The sequence below is a fragment of the Dromaius novaehollandiae genome, chromosome 2 (assembly GCF_036370855.1).
Source record: "Dromaius novaehollandiae isolate bDroNov1 chromosome 2, bDroNov1.hap1, whole genome shotgun sequence".
NCBI classification, from domain to species: Eukaryota; Metazoa; Chordata; class Aves; order Casuariiformes; family Dromaiidae; genus Dromaius; species Dromaius novaehollandiae.
The window spans coordinates 153,965,499-153,985,697 of NC_088099.1; the positions used below are offsets into that span (position 1 = coordinate 153,965,499).

General features: G+C 43.2%; 1 protein-coding gene across 8 annotated transcripts in view; it reads right to left on the reverse strand.

Annotated features, from left to right (window-relative positions):
• The window catches only part of TRPS1 (transcriptional repressor GATA binding 1), a 218,447-nt gene extending 210,062 nt beyond the window's left edge, over window positions 1–8,385 (reverse strand). For 3 of the 8 annotated variants that reach the window (XM_064507819.1, XM_064507818.1, XM_064507815.1), the window contains exon 1: window positions 7,117–7,743. In XM_064507819.1, the coding sequence (XP_064363889.1) occupies window positions 7,117–7,126 (10 nt within the window). In that variant the 5' untranslated portion in view covers window positions 7,127–7,743. Of the gene's footprint in view, window positions 1–5,915; window positions 6,375–7,116; window positions 7,744–7,840 lie in introns of those variants that run through there. The other 5 variants (XM_064507820.1, XM_064507814.1, XM_064507816.1 and 2 more) reach the window with 4 other exon arrangements.
• Window positions 8,386–20,199: the final 11,814 nt, after the last annotated feature.

Genomic DNA, 20,199 nt, shown 5'->3' on the forward strand with positions numbered 1-20,199 from the left:
GTATGTTTCAAGAACATTCAGATATTTACACTGTTAGATCACCACTCATTTTAGACCTACACTAGTGCCAGCTGCCAAAAAAAAGTACACAAATCAAAATATGTTACCTTTGTTCAAACAATACTGCTGTTCATTATATAATAGAAACTGTCATGCTTAATCTTCCAGGAACCCAGAACTGGTACATTCTTGGACCAGAGGTGGCTTGAAATGGTTTGAGGCAAAACTGAAGCATATTGTTTAGGTAAATCTTGCTGAGAAACATAACCACATTAATGATTTTTAACATCATCTTTTACAGATTTTTGCCAGATATATCAGTAAACTAAAAAACTCAAAATACAGAGAGACAAACACACCAGCATTTTTTCATGCTGTTAAAATATATTTTTCCCCCTGCACTGTCAGTCTCACTACACATAATGAGGGATCTGAAAATGACGCTTGAGGAATGATGCCGCGATGAAGTAAAGTGTACCTATAAAATTATATGTTGACTTTTGAGAAGAAAGTACCCCCAAACTGCAATTTGCCTTTGGAGTTCTCAGCCTTGTCTAATTAACCCAGTGGTTCCTGTAGGCAGTGTATGTTATGGGCTGCAATGTCCATTTTCCATTAGAGCATGAAAAAAAATGCCAGGAGAAGATGCATTTAAAATTGTATCTCTATAACGTGACATGGAGAAATAGTAATGGCAGGAATGCCTGACATTCTTCACAGTTGGCACTTTTTAAACTTGTACTTTAATCTGGCAGAATGCTAAATAAAAATAGCCTCACTTATTGAAGAAAACCTCTTTTACAGCGGGCTCCGTATGTTTGCTAAAACTACAAAGGGAAGTATTTTACAGTTCCATCTTTAACAGCAGCTATGCATCAAGCAGACACAAGCCGGCTTGCAGACGCACACGCAGACACACGCAGCCCGGCAGCGGCCAGTCCCGCAGCCCTCGCCGAACCAAAAGTCCCCCTGACGTCAATGCATATTTTTTTTAAGGATGAGAACTGCAGGATCAGGCCCAAAAAGTGCTTATGAAGATGAGAGGTTACTTCAACAGATTGAATGGCAGATTAAATAGAAAGATTGAGGCAAGACAAGTCTGGGGTTTAAACCCTAGGGAGGATTGACATTTAAAGTGTTGCCACTGAATTATAGCTCTCCACGTTGGGTGGGGTAACCTCCTACTGGGTGGAGTGGCTCCCCTAAAGGAAGGAAAAACTGGCACAAGCCAACTTGGTCTTTGAAAGATTTCCCTCCTTGCCAACTTATGAAGTCGTCCTGACGTCAACTCCGTCAAGAAAGTCTATTGCCCAACTCGGGCTTTTTACCGTAGAAAGTCTGCTTGAGCGCAAAAGCCCAGGAGAGGCAGAGACGAAATTAAGGAAATTAGTCAGAAAGCTCTAAAAAAAGGGAGGAAGAAAAAAAAAAGATTCCCTACTACACTGGATTTTTTAAAGTATAATTAATAAATAAATCTTTTTGTTTTTGGTTTCCAATATCAGCTTAATACAAACAGATACCGAGCGCTACAGATGATTACTACACATACTTTAAAACCAGGTTTAGTTTTAAAATACGGGGTGGAAGGAGCACAGAACGGGGAACCTCTGGAAGGCAGGATCTCCCCGTTCTTCCGCAGTGGACAGCGAGTATCTTTCCAGCCAGCTCCACTGACAGGTGTAAAACATTCCCATATTAGCAAAATAATTTCCACTGAACTGCCCCCCAAGGTGTGTTTAACATATTAATCCTCTCCAAATCAAAATCAATTGCTTCTCCAAAAGAAGGCTCGGGGTGCTGGGCAAGGGCAAGGGGGGGCAGAGGGTGATCAAACCGAAAAGAAAAAGGATAAAGCATCTCGAAATGCCCATGGCTGGGGGGGGGGGGGGGGGGGTTGGTGATCAGAAAACAGTTTAAGTTACTGTAACCTGAAATGCACCAGCCATCACAAAGAGCAATTGGAGAAATCCAGCACAGCTCAGCAGGAAAGATTTTTAATAACAGATTGAAAAACAAGAATAAAAATAACTGCATCAACAGGGCCTTTCTTCCTCAGGCCACAAGCCCGTTTTTACTTGAATTTTTAAAAAATGGCAGTTTGGCCACTAAAACCAATCCAGAACATTATTAAAAGTTAAAAGCTACCAATTACTTCTGTCTGTTCTTTTAAAGCAAAGTTTGGCATTACGTCAGTTGGTTTAAAGAAAACAAGAAAGAGAGAGAGAAAGAAGGAGAGAAAGTTTCCTGCTTGTATAAATTAAACCACCAGGGAAGGTGTCTAGCCACTTGTAAAGCATTTATTACAGGTTTTTAAAGGGCTAGCAACATTTTAAAAATTAAATATTTTAAAATAAATGTACGGGAAAAAAAGTCGATCCGAGCTCGGAAAAAAAGCAGACTTACAAGAAATTATACACGCATGAATTGCAGCTACGACAGTAAAAATGACTATTAGGACTAAACTCTGCAATTCGAAATAATCCTATTTTCACGACAGAAATAATTCTATTTTATTTTTCAGATTCATCCGCTACGAGCACGGAAAAGTTCCACAGAATTTTATGGGACGGAACCAAGTGGGTGCTACAGCTCCGTCCTACAGAAGTGCCATTTACAGCAACCATGGGAGTTAATGAAGACTATTCTCTCTATAGATTTTTCTAAATTCACGTATAGAGTTCTGCAGCAGGAGTAAAACTCCTTCGTTAACGCAAGAGGATCATAATAAGAATCACGGATAGAAAGATTAGCATTTCCTATTAAATTTTATACCATTTTCCACTGGTGGTGTTATTATTAAATTTTAAAGAAGCACTTTAAAGGTACTAGAAAACAAGAAATCGATAGTGCAGAACATGAATAAAACATAGATGGCTATTAAACAAAGTTTCTTACACACAGCTATGCCAGTTCACCTAATCACAGTCCTCTAAACCCCGTGATGCCAAATCAGAGCCGCCCCTGACGCCGGACTATCCATCCCGCGAAACGGTGCTCTGCCGCGCGACGCTTTGGGGACGGAACAAAATGTCCACTAGGGACTAGGTGGAGACCATCGCATTTATTCTCCCATTGCTCCATGTTTAACTTGAGCCTTGGTCTGCGTGACAAAATGCCAGGATATTATGCCACAGCTCCTCTCCCCCCCCCCTCCATTCACCTCTGCCCAAGCATCATTTCTCAGGTCCTGGGCGCGTACGCAGCTCAGCTCGCGCAGGCCCCGTATTGATTAGGTGCAAAACACCACTGAGAAGTGAGCCGTAAGCATAATCTGAAAAACGCAGTTACATGCCTTTCCCTTGTCAACATTTACTATTTAATGGTGTAATTGTACTTTAATCCGTCACAGCATCTGATATAACTCATTATGTGTTTTTTTCTTTAATTAGCAAACACACAATCCAAAAAAAGCAAAGCCTAGAAAGTTTCTACATACAATAAAAACTGAAGCGAAAATAGTCTTAAAGTAATCAAATATTCTCTCCTTGGGTGCAGGCTCATCTGTTAAAAGTCAAATGAGAACTTCATTGGCACAGGGCATGAAAAAGAACTCCATAATTCATCACAGTACCAAGAAAAAGTTCTTCTCCTTCTCCAGGAGGACTGGAAAGGGCACTTTTATTTATCTTCTGGACAGACAAAAATAGTAGAACCTAGACCAGATATGCTGTAATTAATGTATCCAAAGGTCAACAGGCAATGGTATTTATACAATAGATGGGTACAGACTATGCTGGTTTTAGTATTAATCACCAGTATTTGAAAATAGCATTGTTTTCTCACTATGTAAGAACTTCAGGAAGTTTCTGGGGGGGAAAAAATGTTTCCTTTTTTTTCTTCTACCTGCCTGCTATTATTTTTAACCAATTACATTTTAACTCGTGAGGTGTGATATTTGGGACAAAAATGCCTGAGTTTACAGTTGCCTGAGACTGCCAAAAACAGACCCAGACTACCTCACTAGTTGTGTTGAGGAAACTAAATTAAGCAAGGGCAAACACCAACTGGAAAGTTGTCAGTTTACTGAATGAATGGCTTCATTTTACACACCAGTTAGAATATCTTAATCAGAATATATTTCTGTTCAAGGCCAATACTTTTATTACCAGGTGGCAGTTTGTTTTAACTGAAACTGTATTAAAAATGTAATTTATTTCCACTTTACTTTCACCTAACAAAAAGGGTTGTCAGACTCCCAGCCTGTCATGTTCAAAAATATTTAACCATAAACTTTCTCACAATGTTATATTTGGTGTTACCCACAAACCTTTATTAAAGTGATACTACCAGTGTGGCTGCAGTTAAGATCTGAGAAGGTTTCCATTAAGATTATTACATTAAAATATTGTCAAGAGTTTATAAGAGACATAAATATTCATACAGATACGCCCCCCCCCCCAAACTTAGGGGGAAAGTTCCACATAAAAAGAAAAATTTACATACATGCCCAAAGTTAGCTGTTTGTAATTAAAATTTTGGGTTTTTCCTAAACATATTTGCTAATTTTTTTTTTAACTCTTTCACACTGTAATGTAAAACAGTTTTGTTTCAAAGCAACTGCCTGATAAAGTCCTAAAGGAGGTAATTCGCATGAACAGAAAGTAATTAGTCATTGTTTGCACAATGCTTTGAAAATATAAAACCCTATGTGTCAACTAGTATTAAAATATGATTGAAATACAGAGATTTAACAAGGAACCATTGCATCTTATAGACACGCCAGTCCATACACAGGAATTAGTACTAAGCTGTTATTAATGCACAATCACTATATGTGAATAATAATACTCTTCGCACACAGCCAGCGTATACACGATCATAGCGTATACTACGAAAGCTTACTACGAATGACACCTAACACATGACAGAAAAATAATCCTACTCAAGATTCATAAAATAACACTGATTCTACTCGATCACTGATAAAGACCTAACGCAACCTACAATGCTACGGTATAAATTATGCTACAAATACGTTAAAAATATAAGAGGATAACCCAGCTGTATGGTAAGTGTTTGATGCCCAAAGAAGTCTCAGATCTCTGAGGCTGTCATTTACATTTTTTTCCTTTATTAACATTACTAGGAAATAAAGAAAACTAAAGCCGTATTCTCACACACAAAAATTGCCCAATATTATTTAGAGTCTATGTTTAGAGGATCGCAAGCAAAACATGTAAACTTAAAAGCTGACGCAACTTTACCCTTTACTTACTTTGTTGTGACTACCTAAACGTGAAGCTTCAGAGAGAGAAAAGTTAATACACGCAACAAAAAAAGTGACAACCAGACAGAACAGAGTGGATTGTGAACCGACCACTGCTCTCGCATCCGAATTCGCTTGGTCTTAAAAATGTGAAGCAGGATTCTGTTGTCACAAACAGCTGGAGGATTAAGTTGTGTACAGGCACTGAGGCGCTCCTGAGCTACAACGTTATCGATTTTGTGTGGCAAACCTCAAACAGGTATGGATTTTCCAAGAGAAAGAAAGAAAAGGTCTTTCTTTTCTCTTTCTCTGGCTTTCTCTCTCTCCAGAGAAGCGTTCCACTTGTTTGGCTTGACCACGTTATTAACAAACTTTCATCCAGTGGTTAAAAAGAAGAAAAAAAAAAATCTTTCAGAGTGTTGATATCATTTCCAGACAGTCTTGTCAGCATCACAATTTACAGGAAATAGTTGATGTTCTCAAACAAACCCTGTATTTACTCATAGACCCAGAGTACTTAAAAAAAAAAAAAAAAAAAAAGGACGCACTCTTTTGGAGGGTTTTTTTTAAATGTCACCCTGGTGGAATATCTGAGAGAGCTGTCTAACCTAACGCGCATACTGCGAACATGAGGAAAGCGCAAGCTGCAGCTCAGAAGGCTACTGTAACTTTTATTCTCATTTTGTCCACGTCAGGAACTGGCTCTTACCACGACTTTCCTTTGCTGCCCCTTGCATTTTTAACTCTGGCAGTCTCCTCTAAACGTTCAACTTTTCCTAAAACCAACAGGAAAGTAACATGATGCCACCAACATCCATAGGATTCAGCTGCGTAGCCGAAGACTGCCTGAACGGCAGAGTTTGATGGAGACTTACTGAACTCGGTTAAAGAAAACCAGGAGCGCACTGAATTATTGTTTGTTTCAATCAACCTCCCAACGCGCCGTGGGCTGGAAAAGCAGTAAAAGGCAGCGCGCAAGCAGTTTTACGCTGTTTTTAATAGGGAATATTTTCCTTCCAGAGTCTCTGGGTTGGTCCCTCGGCTCGCAGCCGCCGGCGCTGCCCCCAGGCGAGGTCCCGGCGCTGGCGGGGCGAGCAGCGATGCAGGGAGCGGGGCCCCCACCTCAGCCCATCACCTCGCCTCACGGCGCACTGCAGAAACCCGCCGTCTGCAGATGCGGAGTGTAGTGGTAAGTGATGAAGCACACACACACACACACGCACACACACACACAAATACACACACGCACAAGCCCTAGCGCGTCGCTTTAAACCCCGCGCCGGGATGTCGAGGCGCACTGGACGGCGGGGGGGGCAGAGAAGCAGAAGCCCCCGAAGCGTTAACTGCCCCTGCCTGCCCGGCGCCGCTGCCGGCCGCCTCCTGCCCCGCCGCGGCCCGGCCCCGCGCAGCGCCCGCGCATCCACCCGCGCGGCCTCGTCCTCCCCGCGCCGGCTGCCTCACCTCCATTCATTCCGCCCTCCCGAAAAGCACACACACACACAGAAATAAATACAGGCACCGAAAAAATAATAATAATACATAATAATAACAATAATCTCCCGGCTCGATCCCCAGCGGGGGACAGCAGCGACGGGGGGTGGCAGAAAAAGTGAGGCGCTGCACAAAGTTGTGGCAGGCAGGGCAGAGCCGAGCGCGGGGACGCAGCTCCCAGAGCAGAGCTTCGCCTTTAAGAGGGAAAAGTTTTACGTCTCGCTGTGCTCTGATTTCAAACAAAACAAAACAAAACAAAAATCACCACCACCATGTCGCCTTTTCCCCCGCCGTGACCGGGAGGGACCCCGAGCCCCCCTCCCGGCCAGCACGGCTCCGCACCCAGCCTGCCCCGGCAGGTCCCCGGGCACGGAGGAGGAGAGGGGGAGGGAAAAAAAAAAAGTTTTTCCCAAACTTACTACTCTTCATGGTGGTGCCTCTGCGCCCCGCTTGTCATGATCCCCATTAAAACTTCCAGCGGCGGCGGGAGCGGCAGGACTGCGCGGCTGCAGCTCCGCGGATGCAAACCCTCCTCGCTCGTCTTCCACTTCCACCCCCCGCGTCTCCCTTCCCCTCCCCCCGGAGCGCCCCGGGCCGCGGCTCCGCCGGCCGCGGAGATAAGGCGCGCAGCGGCGCGCAGGGGAGGGCAGAGCCGCGCCGGCCGCTGCCCCCGCCGCCGCTCCCCGCCTCCGGGGCAGGGGGCTGCTCCCCCTGCCCGCCGCCGCCGCTGAACTTGACCCTCCCGACTCCGGCGGGGCTACCGCGGCTCTGAAGTCGCCAATTCCCGGCCATCGCACATGGCTTTGACCCCCCGACGGAGGGGGCCGCGGGGGGGGGGGGGGGGAGGGGGGGATGCACCGAAAACGGCCTCTGAAATCCGAGAAGCCCCCGCTGCCCTGGGCTTTTCTCCGCCGCCCCCCGCTTTTGTTTGTTGTTTTGGTCCGGTTTTTTTTTTGGGGGGGTGCACCCGTGCTCACCCCCCCCCGGGCAAACACAGCGCCGCCGCGGGCGCCGCGCCCCCGCCCCGCGCAGCGCCACCCCCCCCCCGCGCCGCCGCCGCCGCCGCGCCGCCCCCTCCCGGCCCGCCGGCCGCGCGCCCTCCCCGCGCCGGGCCGCCCCCGCCCGCGCCCCCCCGCGCCGTACCTGTTGATTAACCGTCAGCGCCGGCAGCCTGGAAGATGGTGGAGCCGCGGCGTGAGCCATGAACCGTCTGCTGCTGCCGGCGGAGTTGGCCGCGGATGGGGCGGGGGGGCGCGGGCGGGCGGGCGCGGGGCGCGGGCCGGCGGCGCGGCAGCCCCCGCGGGCGGCGCGGCGGCGGCCTGCGAGGCGCGGGGCGAGCGGCGCTTTATCAGAAATGTTATCGCTTGTCAGGACCTCCGTCTCCCCGCATTACGTCAGTTTCAAGACACCAACACTATTAATATCAAAGGAGCCTTCGCGGAGGAAAAAGCGCCACCCCAGACGGAGCGCCCTTAAAGAGACAGCGCAGGCGGCCCCGCCGCGCGGCCCGCGCCGCCCCCCGCCGCCGCCTCCGCCCGCCGCGCCGCGGCCTCCGCCGCCGCCGCCGCCGCCGGGGGCACCAGCCCGCGCCGCCCGCCCGCGCTGGCGGACGCGGGCCCGGCGGACGCGGCCCTGCCGGCGGCGCGGCCCGGCCCCCGCGGGCTGGGCGCAGGCGGCCCCGCGGCCTCGCCGCGCAGGGCGGGGGGCGGGGGGCGCCCCGGGGCGGCGGGGGGGGAGGGGGAGCGGCACGGGGACTTTTCCGAAGTTGCTAAAAAAAAATAAAAACGCAGCGGAGGTCGCGGCGGCAGCATCCCGGCTGCAGGCGGCCGGCTCGCCGCTGGGACGCGGCCAGGCCTCCCTGGGCGATTTCCCTGCCGAGCTTTATTAATTGTATTGATTACTGTGGTGCGGCAGTAAGACTGATAGCACCCCGCGCCGCCCAAAAATACCCCCCACCCCCCAGGTCACTGATCTCAGCCCAGCGCAGAGGGCTCGCAGGGAGATCTGGCTTTCCTGCACTTTTTTTTTTTTTTTTTTTTTTTTTTTTTGTCCCTGGTGCCTGTGTTTGGGCAGATACGCAGACGGACAGCTAGTTTCCAAATCTGCAAATGCCTGTTCACCGTTACCGCTCCTCCTTGACACCAGCCGCCCGTCACTCGCGAGCTGCCTCGGAGGAAATTCTCCAAACTTTCCTCTCTGTGCAGAACCCCTTCAGTTCAAAACACTCCACTTTCTCCCGTGCTGCAAATTGCCAGAAGTCTGTATGTTAATGTAAGAAAACTCTCTAAGGAGAAGCAGTGCATAAAAGGTTCCTGTGAAAGGGTTTTAAATCCCAAATATAGTAGGCGTTAAAAACTATGTAAACATTTGTTGGGCATTTGGACACAATTTTTCTGCAGTTAGGTGACTTTATATGGCATGTTTTCCCTCCCGTGCAAGTCATTTTAAGCTAATTTCACATTTAAAAAGATGCATTCCAGTTTCTTGCAACTAATAGCACAGGATTCAAGTGAGAAGCTGAAAAAGAGTTAAATCATTAAAATATTAGTTAGAGCTGAAGTTGCTTCCCTCCAAATGTTTGAAATAACATTTTCCTTACAATTCTATTCTCAGAATTATAGTGCACTGTCAAGCATAAAATCTTCAGAGATACACACGGATGCAAATGAAGCCTTACTGTAAAATGTATATAGTATTTTCATCTCTCTCTCCAAACTTACACATTCTTCATATATGTTTAGTATAATCTACTGGCAGATTTGTAAGGTAATTGCTCACGTAAATCACCTAGTAACACATTTACCCCTTAAGTTCTTTTGTAGGATTGTCTGATAAAGCACTTTATGAATAGAAAAGCAATAATTCACAGGCAAGAGGTGAACTTGTCATGTTGCAAATGGTAGGTAAAATGCAGATGCCCCGTGAAGCACGCAGCATTTCAGACCCCTGAAAACGGGAGAAGGCAGCTGACTTACTATGCGTGGGACTTTGTGCGTGCCCATCCGCCAAAGAGCAGTTCGGAGCAGGGGTGATGTTCGTATATGGAATATGGAGAAAAGTAGTATCAGCATTTAAAGTTTGTTGCAATGTCTACCTGGACGCTTTAGTGCCCGGGCCGTATTCTGCAGCGCCTCGCTGATATGCGTGCAGAGGCAGTTTCCACAGTTCCTAAACCTTTACTTTTTCTCGAGCTGCAAATGTCATAGCTGAGTTACAGTCAGAGAGGCAAAGCACTTGCACAAATCTCACTGAATGCACAGTTTTCTGAAAAGTAAATCTTTTGTCGCGGTCACTCTGACTTGAATTTGTTCTTTGCAATTTAGATTTCTTGCTGTTAGTATGTCAGACTGGAGTTACTGTTCGCTTGGCAGATCTACCTCCCATATTAAGGGTTAAAATCAGCAGGTATTTTGTCTGATGACTTGGCTAAGCATCTTACAAGCAGGGCTTGAATGGAAAATATTTAAACAAGGGTTATTCCCCTTTGCTTTTCTCTGCTCTAGTGAGACTTATTAATGTCTTTTTATTTTAAAACAGGAAATGATGCCCCCCACACCTTAAATCCTAGCCAGTTCACATGTGTGAATGCAGCTTTCCCAGATTTTATTCACATTATGACAGATAAAACATGAAGAAGAGCGGTAACAATGAAAGTGCAGGTTTCAACACGTGTAAACCTTGATAATAAACACACCTTTTTTCACCTGTAGAACAATAAGAGATATGTATTTTTAAAAGACATAAGCCTTTCTGGGCATGTGCTTTTAAAATGAAACCACAAAGGCAGTTCATGAGCAAAGATTAGAAAGACAAAATGTGTCTTCGTAATTTCAAATGCACAACTCTATTAAAGTACTGTATCTCTCAGAAAAAAAGTATGTTATACTATCTCTGTAAAAAAATGCTTGCGTGATACATTCTGCATTTCAAGTTAAAATAAAGCAGATCGAGAAGACGTCAATATCAATCTGTTTATATTCACCACAAAAGAGCTGTAGAGAACTTAATAAAGGCAAAAATAATTTCATAAACTTTTTCAGGCAAATTATTTATTTATGAAATAATTTACAAAGAAAATTTTTACCTCATGGCTTAGATACATTGCATATGCTTGTGATTGACACAATATGTTCAGACTCAAAGGCCCGTATAGCCTTTTTTTTTTAATCCTAGCAGGAATATTTCAAAACAACCAACTAATTCATGCAGTCATTCAGTAATTGTTTGACAGTTGTTTCTAATATAGAAATATAAGTTATGTATATTGTTTTCATTCAAATATTTGTTGATTTGTTGTTAGAATCCTTTGACATTGACATGCCACAAATTGCATTAGGAAAAATATCGAAGATTTATTTTCATTTATTATCTTCTGCTGTCAAACATTTGCAGAACTACTTAAAGCAAGTTTTACTTCACTTTATTTGAAACTCAGATTCTGCATGATAGTAGGTGGCTGTTGAAATAACAAGTCCAGCTTTCTGTAATCGATAAGAGCTGAGGAAATGAAGAAAAAGCAGCAAGGCAAGAAAATACAGAGAAAGCTCTGCTTCCACAGAAAGCCATGGCGAGAGTAACTTCTAAATAATCCTCCATTTTTTTTATACTCAAGCACATTCTCCATTGAGGGAGGATAGAAAGGCCAGTCATAGTTGCTTCTTGAAGGAAAACAGTAAAACAGTCATTGTTTATCAAGATGACATAACATGCCATTTATGCCTTTATTGTTTAATGCAGTTTCTCTTTTCTTGTAGTTTACTCAGCATAGATACAAAGAGGGATTAACAGTTAAGCACAAGCATACTTGTTTTACAATTTCAGCCTTTTAGTGCATAACTTACTTACTTAAAGTACTAGAGCCTATAATCACAATGATTTTACCTGATGGAACATGCATTTCAGAAATATAATCCAACTGTTTACCCTAACACGTCATAAATTGCAATTCTTTACAAAAACCTCTGAGATTGACATCTATTGCTCTTAAATGCCTGCTGCTTTAGCACACATCATCAAGAAAGTATTTCTGTATTATTCTCCCTGCAGTTGGTAGTATATCACGTGAATTCTACAGACCATTTTCTTTTACTGTCTTCGGTAATGGGCATTTTGAGGAGCATTTGGTTATGTGTCTGAGGCACTGCGATGTGAGCTTCTTGGGAATATAAACACAGCGACTCGCAGAATTCCTGCAGACCCACTTCTTTCCCTTGCACAACTTTTGTCCCATGAAAGCACCAGGAAACTTTTGTTCCCTTTCCTACACGCTGCACAGAATCGAGTTTCTAACCTTCAACTTGCGCACCGAAGGCAAAGGCAAAAGCTACCACTGTTTTTAAAAGGGACGGGACCGGGGACCCTAATGATGTGATTGAAATGTCTCTGAAAAGAGATTATGGGTTGTGATAGATGGGGCAGCCCGGAGAACAGCCAATGAAACAGCATGCAACAGAGGAGTGAATACCATGGCATGGTCCCAGATTCAACAGATGTTTTCTAGGGGGATTGGATATCTGGTAATGGGAAAAGGAACCGTTCTCTTCTATGTCACCATTTTCACACAGGCCGTAGTGATGGAAAGTCAGTAATATCTGATGCTTGCTTGGTAGCTTTCTCCGCTGTGCGATAGGAAAACGTCCCTCTCCGGCTACCACGTCGCAGTTGTCCTGAATTCCCCAGCGCCCTGGCAAAAGGGCAGTGCACTGAAGTGCCAGGGATCCCAGCTCCCATCTCCCCGTATGCCGTCTCCCGGTGAGGGAGGAGGAACATCGATCGGGCACAGGCTGCGTCTGCTAATGGTGTGTCTGCAGATAGTTAAATAATGTTGGCAGCCGCAGAAGATAATTTATCACTTTACGCTATCGTAAAATCTACTAGAAAATTAAAAATGCTAAAACACCAGACTCCCTGAAATCATTTACATGCAGGAATCCACATAATTGTATAGATTTTGATCTTAAAAATGCTATACAAAAGGCATTCCTCCAAAGCTCTGAAAAACCTCGCATGCACACACACATACATATGGAGTAATATATAACGAGTCTCTCCCAACAAATATCAATAAAAGAGGTGGCGGTATTTCTTCCCACATTTCAACCACAAGTTCAGCAAATCAAAGCAACCGGAGCCCCCTGCCCTGTCATCACCCCCTACCAGACAGAGCCACTACCTCTCCCTGCCTCCGCTCCGCAGTCACGTTCCCTCCAGTACTTCCAACTTTTCTGGGGAAAGTTAATTTGGACCAGTTCAAAGTGCATTGACGCCAGCGGAAAAAGCTATAAATGAGTTTTGCAAACTTTATATTAGGTCCTATATGCAAATATTTTTTGTGCTCATTGCTAAGGTTCATTGCTATGAAATTGCAGTGTTGTTCTGGACATAACAATATTAAATCTCACTACAATATCTTCTAATTTAAAACAATGATTCCACACAATCAAGGTGTTTGGCTCAGGAGGGGTTTTTTTCTGGATAATAAAATCAGAATTTTATTTCAATGTGACAGAGTACAAGCAACATGTTTTTATTGCAGAAGAAGATTTATTTACATAGCTCATGATGTGAGGTCTCAGATTAAGTTTAGGAAAAGGAAGCACCTTTCAAATATATTTATATATATTTCACTTTGCAAAAAAGTGCTTTCTCCGTTCCACTATGAATGTCAGATATCTATCTGCAATATACAGGAGATATGAGATACACCGTTGAGAATCTCAGGCACACAATGCCTTGGTAAAATTACCATGATACTGTCACTATTTCCAATTACAAGTGCGAGGAAAGCCACACAATAAACAGGGTAATGTAACAAATGGTCTGTCTTTGGTGGCCTCTACCAGCCTCCCGTGAAGCACTTTCATACACACAGAGACACTCAAATAACTACATTCATCCAAGCTAACCGATATAACTAGCTTTTAAAAGCATGCAATGCTTTGTGTAAGGAAGGGCTTTACCTTAATCCTGCCTTATCCTCTGAATCATGAACAATTCCATCTTGCGCAGAGGTGATCTGATAAACCTGCATGCCAGATATGATTAGTGGTGGGCAGAAATTTGCCTCGCATCAGCTCCTAAGCTTGGACAGGGGGATTTTTAGAGCAAAAGGAAGAAAGGCCAGTGTGTTCCTGCATTTGGAGACTTCATAATTCTCCAGCAGTCTGCATGACTCCTATAACGTGCTCCGGATTTGACACGACTCCAAGGAGCTTTCTAATCTGAGAAGCACACTCTGGCCCTCTTTCTGTCTGGCTTCTGCATCAGAATAAACCTCGGTCCAGAAGTCTGAAATCTAAATCAGTGTCTGATACCTCTTACAATGTCTAGCCTTTGGAAACAGGTAGCTTAACTAGAATGCCACCTTGGTTAACACCACAGCCTGCTGACAACAAGGTTGATACAAACCACGTCCTCTAGCTGTGAGATGGCAGTGCCATTGTCTCTGTTGAAAAACATGAAACTACTCTAGGCATCCTTTAAATTTATTCAAGAGCTCAATTTTCCTTGGTGCTTATCAGTCTTGAAAGAGGATTTCTTTAGAAATAGTCATTCCTTTTGGGAAAGAGCGTATCAGCCTACAGACCTGGCAGCAACCTTAGGTCACTCCGTCCTGCTCCCTTGCTTTGAAAGCTCATTTCTGTCCATACCTCTAGCTCTTCATGACCTGGATCACATACCCATACACAAGGTTTTGCTGAGCACAGGGTGAATCAGGCAAAAATAATGCTGACAGATCAGCATTCATCTATACTTGGGATCTTGATGTGGTGAGGTTCAGATCATGACCCAGAAAACAGGTGTGTCCTTGTCTACTCCTGTGCTTGGACAAACCGATGCCACAGAGGGCAAAAAATACTTTTGTGTCTTCGATTTTTTCTTCCTTCTACTTGACTCCACTGCTTTTAGTTTCTTTCAGAATTCACATAAAATAGACAGTTCCCTTATGACATACTAAAATATTTATGTGTTACACTTCTTATTTAACAATGGCGCCCTTAATAGGCTGGTGAAAAACCTGGATAGTTTTGGCAGTTTGGGCAATTTTTCAATATATGTTATGTTTTAGGGTTGTCTCCCCCCCCCCCCCCAAAAAAAAAAGTGCTAGCATAAACAGAACTTAAAAAAAGGCAGGAGGAGGGAATCAACTCAAACTAAGTAACTTGTCCCTGTCCAATCCTTTCCTCCTAGTTTTTTAGCATTGCAAAACAGACACTGATGTTACAGACACATTGAACTGAGGATCATTAGCTATTTTTAAATAAAGGAAATAAAGCTATATACTACATTATGACTAATATATTAAAGAGTCGCTCATATAATGACTTGCAAATAGAATATTTGGAATAAATAGCTTTATAGTTATGGAAGGGGGCACCTTTTTGAGTGACTGATGTTTAGGGTATGGACAGAAAATAATCTGGACTGTTTAGAAATCAAAACAATAAAATGAAATATAGAGAATTTGGAAGATATATGTAAGAAAGGACTACGTAACCTTCATGAGCCCTTAGTCACAGAAGTCAGAGTGGCTGGCATATAGTGAAGCATCCCTGGATGTAACTGTATTGGTGCCCTATTTCTCCTTGTCAGGAGCTAGAGACAGCTCAACCAGCAACTGAGAGATGCAGCGGGCAAGCTGCATACAGTGATGCAAATTCAGATAAGCAAATTCAGTCCATTGAAAAATGGACTCTTATTCTTTGATAAATGCAGGTGATACAACATGCAGAATGAACCCAGGTCAGCCATGGGGTGTGCATTCGCAAGAGCAGGATGGAGGAGAAAGTGTAATACCCTAGAAAGTCTAGAAAAACAATCTTGGGAGGAATTCTGCATGTCACTTTTGGATGTGACTTTGCAGGCCTAGCTAAGGACATGAATCAAAAGAAGAGACTCAAATATGAAAATGGAAGTGACTGCCTGAAAAAAGCTATGGACGGCAGCTTTTAGGGGGATGTGTACAACTAAGCTGCTAATTATGACAAGCAGCCGGAGAGCAATAGACAAAGGGGTGCATCAGATTATGTAGCACTTCTCCTATGGCAAACTTCAAGAATCAGTCATTCAGCCTCTGTAAGGGATACATTTTAACACTATCTGTGTGAAGGAGAAAGTCCTTTCTTTTCCCTACTTCCATTATGCCATCATCGGAGATATGCAAGTGTCAGAAGCAAAAAAGAACTACCTGGGAAGGGCTCATGCAGAGCAAATTTGTTTTCCCCCTTCCCCATCAACTCTGTAATTACAACCATTCAGACAAAGCTGGTTTTCCCAGTAGGGCTGGCTGAAAATACACTTCATTTACATGGCCTAATTGGGCTTTTTTGGCCAAGGTTGTTCTATACACTCACACTAGGACTAGGTACTTAACATTGAAAAGTGCATTATTGTGGTGTTGAAGTTAAGAATTTCATTACTTTGAAGTCAGGAGATTCAGAAAGAAGGTGTCTCCTTTAACATTAGTGCTTCCATGAGTATGTATATGCATAAGAATAACATTGGTAATTATATTGGCCCTAAACTGTTAAGAGTCTGCAAATTAAATAGGCAATCATTTTATTCTCTTCTTTCTCTATGAAAAAAATAAAATAGAATTTATGTGTTTATACAGATGCATATGCTCTTACATGACAGGCTGGATTTATAGTCCAGTGGCCTTCAGAAATTAGTGCAGTGAGCAGATCAGCTGACTTGCAAAGACCTACTAAAGAAACAATTTAGGGGGAAAAAAAGCCTTCTTCTCTGTTCTACTATTTACATTATATAAGAGTTGGTTATTTTTATCCTTCTACTATTTTGTTTGTAACTATCTTGCCTCACTCAGCAAGACACGCAGTTCATGAATATGAATCTCATAACCTTATGTAAGCTGAGTGCACAGGTTTAGTTTCAGGACCTTCCATATTGTACATGTCCTCTACAATCAGAGACGTTTTATGCAGTCATCAGTGCAATCTCAAGCCATGTCTAGAAAGAAAATTTACATAAATATTTCATCAGGCCTTAGTGTAGACAAGGTTACTGCAGCTGAACCTGTTTTCCAACACGTTTAATTGCCACAGTAATTAGAACTGAGGGCTCAAATCCACAAAGATATTTGGGCACCTAATTCCCATTAATTCCAATTGAGAGATGGCACTTACATCCCTTTATGGACATAGAAGACATAGAAACCTCAAGAATCTTATCTACTACAAAACTCCCAGACAAATATTGCTATCAGCTTCTTCAGAGCAACAGGAATTTCATTTTAATTCCTGATGAAGGTGTATCTTAAGTACAGGAAATGATTTGATAGCAGTGCAGGCCACATTCCTCTTTCACCTCCTTTCCACCCATCCAGCCTTTTCAAATTGCAGGAAGTTCCCAGATTGCGGGGCACTTTAGGAAACTCAAAGAGAAAAATAAGATGTTTTCTTGTGATCACAGAAAAAGTGGCATATTTTGTTAAGTCTGATTAAAAAAAAAAAGTTGGTGGGAAGAGTGTAGCTCTACACCCCTACCTAATCCTCAAATGTAAATGCAAGTCATGACCACATCCCCAGACTGGAGTCCCAAAGACTGAAGTTTCTTGATGCACATATGATTGTCCAAGTGTGGGCTGATGCCCAAAGACTAGACATGCTCTGCTCGTCTCCTCCTCCCAGCCACGTCTTCCTATCCCCCTTTGCTTGTGCTCTACCAAAACTCATGCAGCCACACTGTAAACCAGACAAACCAACTGATCCAGTTGCACTTGACCTTTTTTCTCTTTTATTAATTGTCAGTTCTTGGATGCAACATCTGGGGCGGGGAGAAGATGGGACTTACTCTTTCAATAGGAGCTGATTTAAAGTAATCATGAAACAGTAGCCAACATTTGGAGGCTTGTCTCTATAGCCACCAAAACAGGCAATAGAGAGGGTGGTGACTACCAAAAACTGTCCTTTGAAGGAGTTTCTCTCTCTTTTCATCCCCACCTAATAAGGAGGAGCCCAACCTCCTACTTTAAGCAACTGGGGATGTTATGTGATATGAATACACACCCAGCATTACATGATTAATCACAATCTCCCCACCTTTCTTCTGTAAAGCCTCTGTCTAAGCTTTGCCTTGATATGCTGTGTAAATGTAATGATGTTTGCTATATAAATGTTAAAAATAGGGAAAGTGTATTTCACAAAAATAGATCTTAAAGCTTGAAGAAACTATTAAAAGCTCTAGTTTGCCTCCCTGCATAATTCTGGCCACAGAACATTTAATACTTGCTGTGCCAAGGCTATAACTGCAGTAGGAAGATAGTATATCTTTCTAAAGATGTCTGTCTTGATTTAAAGACTTCCAGTGATGAAGGATTCACTGCTTTTCTAGGTAAGTTGTTCCAGTGTTTAATTACCATCAATCTTAAAAATGCCCTTAATCTGATTGAGCCTAACTTCAACTTCCAGTTCTTTTATTTTATTTTATTTTATTTTATTTTATTTTATTTTATTTTATTTTATTTTCTACTTATTTTTGGCCAAATGAGACCCTCCATTTCAAATATTAACACATGGACCATAATCACATCACCAGTTATCCTTCTTTTCCATAAAGTAGGCAGACTGAGCTTCCTTCATCTCTCATCTTGGATGATTTTTGTAACTTTTGCTGAGTCTTTGATAATTCATTTAAATATTTAATGATCTATAGGCACTAGAACTGGTCGAAGATTAGAGTTACTCTGTTAGCTTTCTACCTTTAGTTCTTATCTATGCTTCACAAGGTAAGGTTGTATTTGAGGTTCACATATCACTGGTATAAATATAAAATGCCTACACAAGCAAGTGTCCGAGGATTTTTTTTTTTTAATTTTAGAAATATTTTCAGGTCAATGATTAATATTTCAAAATCTCTCCTCACAGTTTGTAGAAAACTGATTTGTACTTTTTGTTGTTGTTAAAGCAATTAGAAGCTTTCTGTGATTTGCTTTCTTTGATCTATGCAGCTAAATTGGAAGAATATCTTTCATGACTTTGAAAGTTACTGCAATAAGCCCAGCATACTTCATCCTCATGCTTCTTATGGCAAAAATCACTCTAGTCTAATTTCCTAAAGGTCCTCAACTATAAAGGATTTCCTTTCTAATGGTAAGAAATAATCAGTCAGTAGTAGCAGTTCCTGTTGTAAGCCTGGGCAGCACTGTCACTAAATATTACAGACTCACATTTTTAGCTGGCTATTACTACTTGGGCTTTAACAAGAAGATTCTGGGATGGATTCTGCCTGCTGAGACACCAAGTTATAATCTTTCAAATGAAACCAAGCTAATAATTACTCCCAGGACAAGACAAATCTGCAGACACTAACTAGGTTAGTGGATATTATGCTCTGCATTTAATCTTGAACACAATAGGCAGGCAGGTGGGAGTGGGACCGAAGGGGAAGATCTGAACAGCGAAAGGAACTCTGACATGATAACCGACTTCTCACAAGGTCTGAACACCTTCGTTCTCACTCAAACCAAAGGGATTTGAAATAATTTAGCCTTCTGAAGGACAAAGGCTCTGCTTCCAGGGAGAGTTTCTCATCCAGCACGCTTGCATCTAGCAGGCACGCAGTGGACAAGCTGAGCAAGGAAATAACAAGAAGTCAGACCGCACATTCCCTTCCTCTGGACAGAGCCGGTACCCAGGGGCCTGTGGGACAAACAGAGGCATCTGGGTTGCGTTTGCATGGAAGTGCTTGTTTGATGGAGACACACCTCACTGATCCCATACATGAGCGCAAGGTGCTTCCCAGGCCAGCTACCACTTTGTGCATCGATGTCAGCTGCCTGCCACATCTTCCTCTGCAAATTGCTGGCATTCTTGGAGCACCTACCTCACTGAAGATCAGACACAGGTAACCAAACTGTCAGAAAGAGCTTTGCAGTCACTCAGCACCTAAACCAGCTCTTTGGAGGCTACCAAAGTCTGATTGCCAACAGAAATGTGTCACAGCATGAAACCCCAGCTGTGGGTGTCACAAAACCCACAAGCACGTCACTGTGCCACCAGGTCTCACTCTAGGCTTTTACCATTTCTACAGCAGTTGTTAACAAATCAGTCTCAGACCTATGCTCCACAAAAGAGGCTTTGGCTCTGGGGACTGAGACGTTTCAATACATGTTTCCAGTTACTCATGGTTTTCCAGAGAATATTGGTTTTGCTTCAATGTGAAGGCAGCATAGATTGAAGGTGTTTGGCACCTCCAAGAACCGAGGACTGTGTATCCAGCACAGCTGGGCATAGAGGAGTCCTGGCTATCTGCCACAGAGCAAATGAACACCCAAAACGTTTGTGCTTTCAGCAGACAGAAGGGAATTGCAAACATGATGTACCAAATGGCCACCGCTTTCACTGAACAGCTACAGGTGTTGCAACAGTGAAGATGATGCCATGCTGGTACAATGGCATATTCATTTCTGTACTTTTCTGCTTCTTTATTTTGTTTGGGCAAAAATCATAAGCAACTTTAAAAAAATCAATTGTTTAAATGTG